Raw genomic sequence first — 11,712 nt, forward strand, 5'->3', positions numbered from 1 at the left:
GCTTTGTATACTTTGCACTTGAAATTGTTACATTCAACAGAATATTTGGCTCATTCAGATCCGAAGTCTCCTAGCATCTTCGAATTCCCTCCTCCGCCGCCCCTCAGCTCCAAAGAAGGGGGGGGGTAGGAAAATGTTTAGTAAATTGCACATCTTTGAATCTTCCTAAAGCAGTGGTCACAAAGCTTAAAGGTGACACAACAGTGCTCACGTAAGATCAACACACATTCCCCACCCCCCAGGCCAACAATAAAATCATCCCCTTCAATTTGCCACGATCGTCGCGACCAGGAGCCAGGTGATTATCCTAATTAATGTCTATCTAATTAAATTACTGTCAGCAGTTAACCAATGGCAGGAGCCGTTTCATCGGCTGCACAAGCAGCAAGATCAAAAGTGAGCGAGCCTTTTCTGATTGCTGCATAGTGTCAATTGGCCAATCTCTTCTCCCAGGGAAAAAAAAAAGTAAATCAAACCTTTGAGAAGCATTTGCTGGATGAAGTGCTTTCTGTCTAGTGAGGGGGTCTGTGGATTTCTAGTTTATGATAAATAGGACTTTAAAAACCAGGGACAGGAGGGCGAGTGTTCAGGTTCTAGAGCTATGCAGCTGGAGCACTGCCTTTCTCCTTCCATCATGCTCTCCAAGAAATTTCTCAATGTGAGCAGCAGCTACCCACATTCAGGCGGATCTGAGCTTGTCCTGCACGATCATCCCATTATCTCGACGACTGACAACCTGGAGAGAAGTTCACCTTTGAAAAAAATTACCAGGGGGATGACGAATCAGTCAGATACAGACAATTTTCCTGACTCCAAGGACTCACCAGGGGACGTCCAGAGAAGTAAACTCTCTCCTGTCTTGGAGGGGGTCTCTGAGCTTCGTCACAGCTTCGATGGCTCTGCTGCAGATCGCTACCTCCTCTCTCAGTCTAGCCAGCCACAGTCTGCGGCCACTGCTCCCAGTGCCATGTTCCCGTACCCCGGCCAGCACGGACCCGCGCACCCCGCCTTCTCCATCGGCAGCCCCAGCCGCTACATGGCCCACCACCCAGTCATCACCAACGGAGCCTACAACAGCCTCCTGTCTAACTCCTCACCGCAGGGCTACCCCGCGGCCGGCTACCCCTACCCACAGCAGTACAGCCACTCCTACCAAGGAGCTCCGTTCTACCAGTTCTCCTCCACGCAGCCCGGGCTCGTGCCCGGCAAAGCGCAGGTGTACCTGTGCAACAGGCCCCTTTGGCTGAAATTTCACCGGCACCAAACGGAGATGATCATCACCAAACAAGGAAGGTAATGCTACAATCTCGGCGGTCGCTGCTCCAGGCGCGGCCCAGGGGCAAGTTGTAATCGCCGCAGCAGCGACGATTTGGGGTCGGGAGCGGAATGGAAGGCGCTCTGGTGCTCTCCAGAGTTGGAGGGTTTTGGGAAAAAGGGGAAGTGAAAGGTAGAACCACAGTGGTGATGTTGGGGGTGGGGTGGGGTGATCCTTCCCTAGAAAGGTGGACGGAGAGGCAGTCAGTGGCCGGAGAAAGGAGAGAGAGAGAGGGAGAGCCCGGGCCAGCCGCCGCGAGATGGGAGGGACACCCGGAGACACGACAGGTGGGGATGCGGGTCGCCAACCTTGCTCTTCACCTGGGCAGTGATACCTGCCGACTCCCCGCTCCAGCTCAGCGACTGCGGCCGCACTTCTTTCCCTCCCCCTCCGCCCCTCGTCTAACCCAGCTAACAGTCGCTCCCAGCGCTGCGAGAACAAGTTTTGCTTTGCTATCTGGCGCCGCGCTTCTTGCATTTAATCTTTAACATTTATGTTTTTCCCCCTTGTTTTCTCCCTCCCCCCCTAATTTAAATAGGCGCATGTTTCCTTTTTTAAGTTTTAACATTTCTGGTCTCGATCCCACGGCTCATTACAATATTTTTGTGGATGTGATTTTGGCGGATCCCAATCACTGGAGGTTTCAAGGAGGCAAATGGGTTCCTTGCGGCAAAGCGGACACCAATGTGCAAGGCAAGTCCTTCCAATTAACACGTTTTCCTGACACTTATTTAGGTGAGAGTGATTAATTAAAGCCTTTGTGGACTGGCTCGAGCGACTTTTAAAACGATCGCCCAGTGACTTCTAAAAGGAAACGAGGGGGTTAGGGGGACAGACAGACTCAACGGTGAGAAGGGGGAGGATTATGCAAAAAGCCGTTTTAATCATTCCCAGTTAATAGGAAGAAAAAGCAGCCTAAAAAACCGTAGTTAATGGGCCTCACAGTGGAATAAGGGGGGTGCGCGCGCGTGTCCTGCATAGGGAGGAGTGGGGACTGGGCAGTGGCCAGGACATATGTAAACAACGTATTTCTTTCTCTAGGAAATCGGGTCTATATGCATCCGGATTCCCCCAACACGGGGGCTCACTGGATGCGCCAAGAAATCTCTTTTGGAAAATTAAAACTTACAAACAACAAAGGAGCTTCAAACAACAATGGGCAGGTCAGTGGCTCAAGCGCTCGCGCTCTCTTTCTCTCTCTCTCTCTCTCTCTCTCTCTCTCTCTCTCTCTCTCTCTCTCTCTCGTCTCTCACTCTTCCTCTCCACCCCCACCCCTTCGCCCCGCAACATTCAGTTCATTAGTTTAAATCAGCATGAAAAACTGGATACCTCTTTCTTGGCTTCATTAAAAATTCTTTTAAAATTCTATTCCCACCCTCAAAAATTATATAATGACCTATAAAGTTGTTCTCGCTCCCTGCCCAATTCCTGACTTCACGACCTAACCAAGTACAAACACTAGATTGATCTCGAGATGGAAACCCACAGGATCTGCAGGTTGTGAAAATCTTTGTTCCCCGCTAAAGGACGACTAAGAGAAGGGCCCTGAGGCTCGGGCGGTCGGGTTCTGTTCTCCGCAGGTGCTAGGGCGATCCCTGCTCCCAGCGGAGCGGGGACTCCTCTGTTCCGCCCCAGCTAGCAGGTCACCAGCCGGGCCAGCCCCGCGGTCCTTCAGCCCCGGGGCTAGCTCCTACGGGCTCCGCGCGGCCCTCGGCGCGCAGCCCCGCGCGCACCGACCTCGTTAACGCGCCTCCCGGCGCTTCCCTTTCTCTCCGCGGGACAGATGGTGGTTTTACAGTCTTTGCACAAGTACCAGCCCCGCCTGCATGTGGTGGAAGTGAACGAGGACGGCACAGAGGACACCAGCCAGCCCGGCCGCGTGCAGACGTTCACTTTCCCCGAAACTCAGTTCATCGCCGTCACCGCCTACCAGAACACCGATGTAAGGAGTCCTGGCTGGGGGCTGGGCGCGCGGCGGGCGGCACCCGCTTCCCCCGGCACCCGCTTCCCCCGGCGCGGGCGGGTATCCCCGGGCCATTCCGGCTCGGGCTGTAACAGCAGCAACAGCTGGCTCTGCTGAGCCTTTTAGACGAAGGGGTAGGGGCCTGCTGCGCACCTTCCCTGAGTATATAGCCGGTGGAAAAAACGCTTCCTCTACGTCTGCGTTGCGGGTCATCCAGGCTACCTTTGAGGTGCTCAGGGCTTCTAGGGCCCCTTCTCTTTGGAATTTTCAATTTAGTTCTTAAACTAGAACTGATTTAAATCTGCCTTAAAAAAAAAAAAAGCCCTCTTCCCTTTAGAAAACAAGCAGATATCCCCCTGCATTTTATTCTTCTGTTCTTGGCAATCTGTGGCATTACCTAACATATATACAGACATTTTTTTAAAGTCTTAGAACTGATGGCTGAAATAAAATCATTTTTGGAGTGATCCAAAGAAGACACTAATTCATACATGTAAAAACTACAATAGACTAAGTTACGGTGGGCTGGGGAATGAGTTTTCCAGTTCTTGAGCCTCTTCAGCATTTACAAGTTTGCAAAAACCAAAACTGATTTTAAGATGCAACTTGCATGTTTTCAAGTTATGGCTCAGAAGCAACCAACTTTTAAAAATACGGTGAAACATTTAAAATAGACGATTTTGGTTTTAATTCAAATACCCCTTAGAGATGTTTGCCTGAGTACATGCATTTTGTGTAACAAGCATTCTACAAATGTGCGTTTGAACCAATTTAGAACACATTGGAGAGCTAATGGAAAGCAATGCTTTAGTTTTAAGCATCATTAATTTAAAGATGTTTCTCATAAGTTTCACGATAACTTTTTTCTTTCTCTCTTTCCATCCATTCCCTCAAGTGTTTCAGGAGGGAAACCTTACTATGTAATGAAATCATAGGCCTAAGCCCCTGTAAAAAATGGCAGATGATATATTCTCAAACACCCAATCCTCCTTCCTGTGGGGAAGGTGAGATCATATTAATCTTTTTTTTCTTCTTTTTCCCAGATTACACAACTGAAAATAGATCACAACCCCTTTGCAAAAGGATTTCGGGATAATTATGACACGTAAGTAATTTTGTGTCTTTCTTCTCAAGTAGTTGTGGAATGGAGCTTTAGGTCAAAGGTGGATTGTTATGTACCAGGCTTTCAGAAGCTAGAACGTGTGAAGACAAGGTTGTTTCCTTCTACCTTTTGTCAGCTCCCTTTCTCTCTGGTGACCTTGTGGCTTAGCACTTCAGTAGTTTTGGTCAAAGGTTTCCTCCACCTATTTTTAGCTTTCTTATGAGTTACCGAGTTGTTGGCAGGCCTCTGAGGCTGGCGGGCTGGCAGGGGGAGCTGCCCTGGTTCCTGGGTGCGGGAGTTGTATGTGGCGCTGCAGATGCTCAGCTTAGATTGTCTGTGTCTGAACCCTCCCGATTCTGCCTGGAAGTGCATGTGGCTCTGGCAGTTGTTACAGTCTCCTTGGCATATGCGACTTTTATTTATCCATTTCTAAGTTTTGTGTAGTAGCTTTTCCTGTGCAAGTTTACTATGGACTGAATAAAAATGTGCACCCAACACAGACAAATTCATGAGCAGAGAGCCACGACAGTAGTCATTTCAGGCATTGGGGAAGGACCTAGATGCTGTTGCTGTGTATTATTTATAAACTTTAAGGGAATAATATTTCTTCTTAACGTGATTTAATTAAAAGTGTTGCTTCCATTTTCTCCAAGCCTCCGGTACTCCATTTCTTTTCTGTTAACATGCTGTCCTCTGGGGGCAACAGTAGGTGTAAACAGTGCTTTCTGTGCTTGTTGTAGCATTCTTGCTCAGAGTCCTGGTATAGTGCCTAAGAGTTCAGATAGTGTTGTATAGCAAAATCTATATGTGGAATGGGGGGATCCTCACACTTTTTTCTGACTATAAAAGGGAAGGGTTCAAAAATTTTAATTTCACGGCTTGCATTAAGTGCCTGGGAGAGAGCTACAATGTTGAAGATGTCTTTGACTAGAAATAGATTAAATTTACAGAGAGAGACAGTGGCTGCTTCTATACCAATATCACCTCCTATATTTTTATAACAAATTGAAAAGAGTCATTGATATTAATCCCTATAACCATCTTGTGCATCCCTTATAAGTAAGGAAGCAAACCTCACCAGTGATTGCCCAGAACAACAACTTGGCTACTCTAGTCCTCACAATCTGAAAAGGTGGACCCGGCACCGTGGAACTTGTGTGGCCTAGGAGACCAGAGATATTGGTCTGTGCTAGGGGGTCTTGTAGATTTTGAGCTTTTAATTCTGCTGTGAACATCTGTTCCAAAGCATTTTATTTTGCACAAGTCAATTCGGTAATTCCAAATGGATTGGGACCTGGATAGGCATCTAAACTGTATCTTTTGCAGACTGTTTTCTTTCTTTTAAAATATCATGGTAGTAAACAGAAAAGATATTTGCACCTTGCTGCTTATGTTCCCTTTCTGCCTCCCTCTACTTCTGTTATTTGAAACTGGAATTACATTTCAGGAGATAAATCTTGTGCAGTAAGCAAAATGGATCTGAGCAGCCACAGTGAAACCCTCACCTGCCCCGCCTCTGGCTGACTTCTATTGGAAAAGCCACTTCCTTTTGGTTGTTAAGTCATATTTTTCATTAAAACCTTCTTTATCTATACGAATGGATACTTTAGCTTTTTAGGGGTTAGGGAAGGGTAGAATGGTTTATAACACTCTCCCTTTCCACTGTTATGTTGGTTATTTGGGCATGGCTAACTTCTGGAGAAACAGGGAGAGCAGTAAGAGTTCAGGGGACTAGCAGGTTGCTTGGCCACTCACCAGGGAATCTCCTCCCCAAAGGCTTAAGGTCTGACAAGAATGAGGGTTCTTTCAAAACAGCCTGTTGATTAAAGATTAAAACATTTATGTGTGAGCTAAATAGAGAGGCATGTGGGTATGTGTATGAGGAAACACTTCTACCAATCTTGGATCCAATCTCTGGTTCCCTCTCAATTCTAATGGGATTTTCTAGGCCCCGGGCCTAGAGTTAATCTTTGATTATTTTATCTAAGGTGATTCCCAGCAAGGCAATTACTGTCTGAGCAATGACTGATAGGGCAAGTTTTTAAACTTTCCTTTGCCTCAGTTTCTTCACCTGTAAAGTGGAGTAACAATGGGACCTAACTCCAAGGATTGTTGTGATGGTTAGATAAATCACTGTCTGTGTCATCCTAGACAGCAGTGCCTGGCACAGGTCAGGTTGTATGCAGCTAGCTGTTAGTAGTGGGAAATGGCTTGAAGGAAGTTTAGAACTGTACTGTAACAGTTTGCCCCAAAGTTTTGTGGGTTCTTTTCTTTTCTTCTTCTTCTTCTTTTTAACCAATAAGGGAATCAAAAGATAGGCAGAGAAGGTCAGAGTAAGGAATGCTTTTTCTTTGTAAAAGAATTGTATTGACTGCTGACTTTGTTTCCAAGTCGTCATCCTTGTTTGCATTGGTAGAGGTAGAGGTTAAAGGACCACACATGGGAAACCAGACAGTCAGGGCGGTGGAGGCTTCCAGCAGCAGTCCTTCGGCATCGGAAGGCTGGTGAAGGCCAGTTTTTTTCGTTAGGACCTGGACCGCCCGCGGGTGTCTCAAAAGGAAGAAAGTTGTCTTAAAAGGGTGGAGGAGTGGGTACCTTGCTTAGAAATTTGGCTCAGAATTCCCCACCGCTGAGGGAAAGCCCACTGGGCAAATAACACCTCACTCCTGCTTTGATCTGTCGTGCTGTCCACATATTCTGGAGATGTGAGATGGGAATCCGCTGCTGTGCGCCTCTCTCCGTCCTCTATTACACTTGGCGAATGAGAACAGGGGACGAGGGAAGCCTTTTTTAAAAAAAAAATTGTATCATTTTTAGGTCCCTGGATAGACAAATTGGTCCCTTTTTAATTACGATTTCGGGGAGGATGCAGGTCTGTGACCTTCGTCTATCTCCATCCTGGATGACCAGTTACAGATAGGAAGTGCGGTTGTGGGTGAAAAGTGGCGGTCTTTCCTTCTGTCCCCCGAAGGGACCTCTGCGCCACCCCTGGGTTCTCTCTTTCTCTCCTTCCCTCGCAGGATCTACACGGGTTGCGACATGGACCGCCTGACCCCCTCGCCCAACGACTCCCCGCGCTCGCAGATCGTGCCCGGAGCTCGCTACGCTATGGCCGGCTCTTTCCTACAGGACCAGTTCGTAAGCAACTACGCCAAAGCCCGCTTCCACCCGGGAGCGGGCGCGGGCCCCGGCCCGGGCACGGACCGCAGCGTGCCGCACACCAACGGGCTGCTGTCGCCGCAGCAGGCCGAGGACCCGGGCGCGCCGTCGCCGCAGCGCTGGTTTGTGACGCCGGCCAACAACCGCCTGGACTTCGCCGCCTCGGCCTACGACACCGCCACGGACTTCGCGGGCAACGCGGCCACGCTGCTGTCCTACGCGGCGGCGGGCGTGAAGGCGCTGCCCCTGCAGGCGGCCAGCTGCACCGGCCGCCCGCTCGGCTACTACGCCGACCCGTCGGGCTGGGGCGCGCGCAGCCCCCCGCAGTACTGCGGCGCCAAGTCGGGCTCGGTGCTGCCCTGCTGGCCCAACAGCGCCGCGGCCGCCGCGCGCATGGCCGGCGCCAACCCCTACTTGGGCGAGGAGGCGGAGGGCCTGGCCGCGGAGCGCTCGCCGCTGCCTCCGGGCGCGGCCGAGGACGCCAAGCCCAAGGACCTGTCCGACTCCAGCTGGATCGAGACGCCCTCCTCCATCAAGTCCATCGACTCGAGCGACTCGGGGATTTACGAGCAGGCCAAGCGGAGGCGGATCTCGCCCGCCGACACGCCCGTGTCCGAGAGCTCGTCGCCGCTCAAGAGCGAGGTTCTGGCCCAACGGGACTGCGAGAAGAACTGCGCCAAGGACCTAGGCGGCTACTATGGCTTCTACTCGCACAGCTAGGCCGGCCCTGCCCTACGGCCCCGCGCCCCGCCGCGGCCGGGGCCCCGCCAGCCCCTCGCAGCTCTCCCAGACCCCTCCTTGCGCACCCCCTCGTTTTATTTGACCCTCGATTACCGTCTGCAGCGAATAAGTACAGGTCTCCAAGCGTGATTTTAACCTTTTTTTTTTTGCACTGCAGTTAGCTCACCGACCTCCAACTTGGCTGTAAACCGTTTGGTTTTCCTACTTACTCTCCATCTGTGAAGTTACACTCCTCACACTCCTCCTCCCCTCGTCTTTTTTCTTGCCCTCTCCTTCTATTTCTTGTAAGGAAACCCTTCACCTTCAGGAGACCTGCGGCAGTCCTGTCAGGCAGCAGCGATTCCGACTCGTCAGTCTCGGCCTTCCCGTTAACCATAGGTTGTTGACTCTAGAATCTGGACCCACCCAGCGCGTCCTTTCTTATCCCCGAGTGGATGGATGGATGGATGGATGGATGGATGGTAGGGATGTTAATACTTTTAGTGGAACAAAGCCTGTGAAATGACTGTATATAGTGTTAATTTACTGTAATGAATGGCTAGTTTCTATTCTCATCGTCAAGGCACAAAACCAGTTCATGCTTAACCTTTTTATTCTTTTCCTTTTTTCTCCACCCACCTCTCCCCTTTTAATTTTTTTCTTGTGAGATAATTAACTATTCTAAGAGGCTCTGGAAACCTGAAATACTTGATTGATAATGATGAGTTTCTCACTTCTCAATCCGTTGCATGAAATAATTGCTCTGTGCCCTAATGCACACAAATAGCTAAGGAGAACCGGACCAAACACCTGCAAAGGATAGGTGTCTGTCCATAGGCAAGCCGACTAAGTGGCATGATGCCTGCAACCCAAAGTTAACTGGAGTTGTATGTTTTTTCCTTTTTCCTTCTAAACAGAATAGCTCAACATAGCAATATTATTTTGCCTTATTTGTTTTCCCCCAAAGTGCCAAACTCATTACTGGTCTGTGCAGGTGCCAAATATGCTGACAAACTGTTTCTGAATATCTTTTCAGTCCCCTCTTCACCTTTATATGCTGTAAATCTTTGTAATGAATATTCCACTAATGATATAGATGACTGAATTGTTGGTAACTATAGTGTAGTCTAGTGAAGATGAATTGTGTGAGTTGTATATTTTACTGCATTTTAGTTTTGAAAATGATTTCCCCACCACCTAGAAACAGCTGAAATTTGAATTCCTTGGGAAAACACTAGCATTATTGCAAGTAAGACTGACCCCCCCCAAGTCTTGTTACATTTAAAAAGGAGCATTTATCCCCCTGCAAATAGATTAGTAGGATTTCTAATGTTGTGTAGCAAACCTATACTTTTTGTATTTTAAAATTAATGTGAAATATGCATCATACACAATATTCAATCTAGATTCCAGCCCATGGGGGGGGATTTTTCCTAATAGGAATTCAGGGTCTAAACGTGTGTATATTTTGGCCCTTCTGTAAATCTAATGTTGTGATTTTTATATTTGTTTTGTTTGTCTGTGAACTGAATAATTTATACAAGTACACACTCCATTGAGAAACGTTTTGTTTTTTGCTTGTTTGTATCGTCTGTGTATAACAAGTAAAATAAATCTGGTAAAACACTATGGTGTTTGAACGCAGTTTACAGTTTGAGAATAATTTTTATAGGCGGTTAGTTTTAAGGGTTAAGGAAGAATGACCTCCAGGATGGGGCAGCCTGTTGAATGGAAACCATCTCCCATTTCCCCCTTAAATTTACTTTATAGCACTGCCAGTAATTCCCTTTTTTCCTTCTTATTTACAGTTATTTAGTTCCCTGTGAGTCGTTTCACTTTGTTGCACTCATTTTTTTTCAGGAAAATTTATGCACTTCATCATATCTGTTTGATCTCGCTGAAGTTGGAAATAATTCGAACAGGAAAAAGGAGGGTCTTTAGTAAGGAGTAAAGAATTTCTTTAAATTCCACAAAGTAAAGGCATGAGGCTTTGAGTAAGGGTAGGGTGTGATTTAAATGCATGTCAAATGAGGCTGTTGACCACAGCTTTGGGCAGAAGTCGAAAATTCTGGTCTTTAAGGACGGGCCTTGGAGGCGATTGAGGAATCTGTAAATGCAAACACGGAATGGCCTACATTTCTTGAGTGGTTGGTTGGAGGGTTGGGGGAGGGGGTGTTGAGCGGGGCTGCAGAGGGCTGACCGACTTGTGAAAGGGCAGTTTTTAACCACTGAGCTCAAAACTTGATTTGGGACGTATTTGGGGGGCACTGCTCCATTCTTTCTACAGTGGCTCTGTGCCAGTCCTGCCCAGGCCAGCTCCCCATCCCTGCAGAACAAATGCAGAAATGTGGATAGTCCTGCTTGGGGAGTCGCTGCGAATTAGTCAAGAATCCGCAGAGCTCTGCCTTTATCTTGTGGAGAAACGGAGAAGCGGTTTTTGTACTTTGTCTCCAGAGGAAAGAAATAACAGGGAAGAGGTGGAAAATGGTTCAACATTCTTGCTTGGTTTTGGCCAGAGTCAGGTTACGGGGACTAAATTTACCATCACCTAGAGATTACCCTGTCTCACTTTTGCAGTTTGGCAGACTCAAAGAGGTTTCAAAGTTCCAAGTGAAACGAAAATGAGAGGGGGTAAGGAAACCAAATTGCCTTCCCTGGACAGTTTCGCCACTAGACGGCGTTCCGCGGAGTTTTGTCTGCCACCTAGTTAAGCGATGACTGATTTTCCTTTGTGCTTTTCTCCCTTCCCACACCTAAGAACTAAGCAGGAGGACGGAAAGTGCAAAACATGGTGCCTGGGTAGTGAGTGAGGCCGAGCAGTGTGTTCTTGCGACCCCCGCACTGAGGCCGGGGCCCGCGCGGGCGGCGCACGTGCGGCGGGGAGGGCGCCGCCGGCCGAGGCCGGAGCGCGTCCGGGCCGCGGGCACCGCGAGCAAAGGTGTCAAGTGCGCAAGCGAAGCTCTTCGTAGCCGAGGATAGATTGCACAGGCTCCTAGTGACTTGTACTGAACGACGCACTTTAGCTGCTATTGGGAAGCACTTAAAAATGAGGGAGGTCGTTTCCCTTGCAGCTCTGCCACCATCTGCTGCGTGGACTGAGTCAGCCCGAGGTAAATGTGCAGCTACGCGCTCGTCTCGGCGGAGGCCGTGAGCTTTCCTGTCCCTTTCAAGCACCACCATTTCTCTTCGCTTTCAGGGAGTCTTAGGGGTCTAGTGAAGTGACACTGTGCCTGTATCCGAGAAGCTGCTGCCGTTCCGAGGAAATCGGAGTTTGGATTTGGGAGGCCCGTGGGAATCAGAGCAGGGGTCCCGGATTAGATTTCGAGTTGCCTTTTTATCTCCGTGAGGGTAGAGGTCAGGGTGAGGACGGAGAGGGACCACGATTCCTCCCCGGTAGCTGCAGAGTCCGTCTCTCAGTTTTCAAGAGCGCATGTTTAAAAGGGAAGAAAAAAG

The 11,712-nt window shown here is 48.8% G+C and overlaps 1 protein-coding gene across 1 annotated transcript; it reads left to right on the forward strand.

The window, feature by feature from the left end:
* Positions 1 to 384: 384 nt before the first annotated feature.
* On the forward strand, positions 385 to 9,883 carry TBR1 (T-box brain transcription factor 1). Its single transcript, XM_053919435.1, has 6 exons — positions 385 to 1,293; positions 1,854 to 2,008; positions 2,357 to 2,478; positions 3,099 to 3,257; positions 4,322 to 4,383; positions 7,401 to 9,883. The coding sequence occupies exons 1-6, from the start codon at positions 602 to 604 to the stop codon at positions 8,257 to 8,259; spliced, it is 2,049 nt and encodes a 682-aa protein (XP_053775410.1). The 5' UTR covers positions 385 to 601; the 3' UTR covers positions 8,260 to 9,883.
* The last annotated feature ends 1,829 nt before the right edge of the window (positions 9,884 to 11,712 follow it).

This window comes from Desmodus rotundus, chromosome 2, assembly GCF_022682495.2.
Source record: "Desmodus rotundus isolate HL8 chromosome 2, HLdesRot8A.1, whole genome shotgun sequence".
Lineage (NCBI taxonomy): Eukaryota > Metazoa > Chordata > Mammalia > Chiroptera > Phyllostomidae > Desmodus > Desmodus rotundus.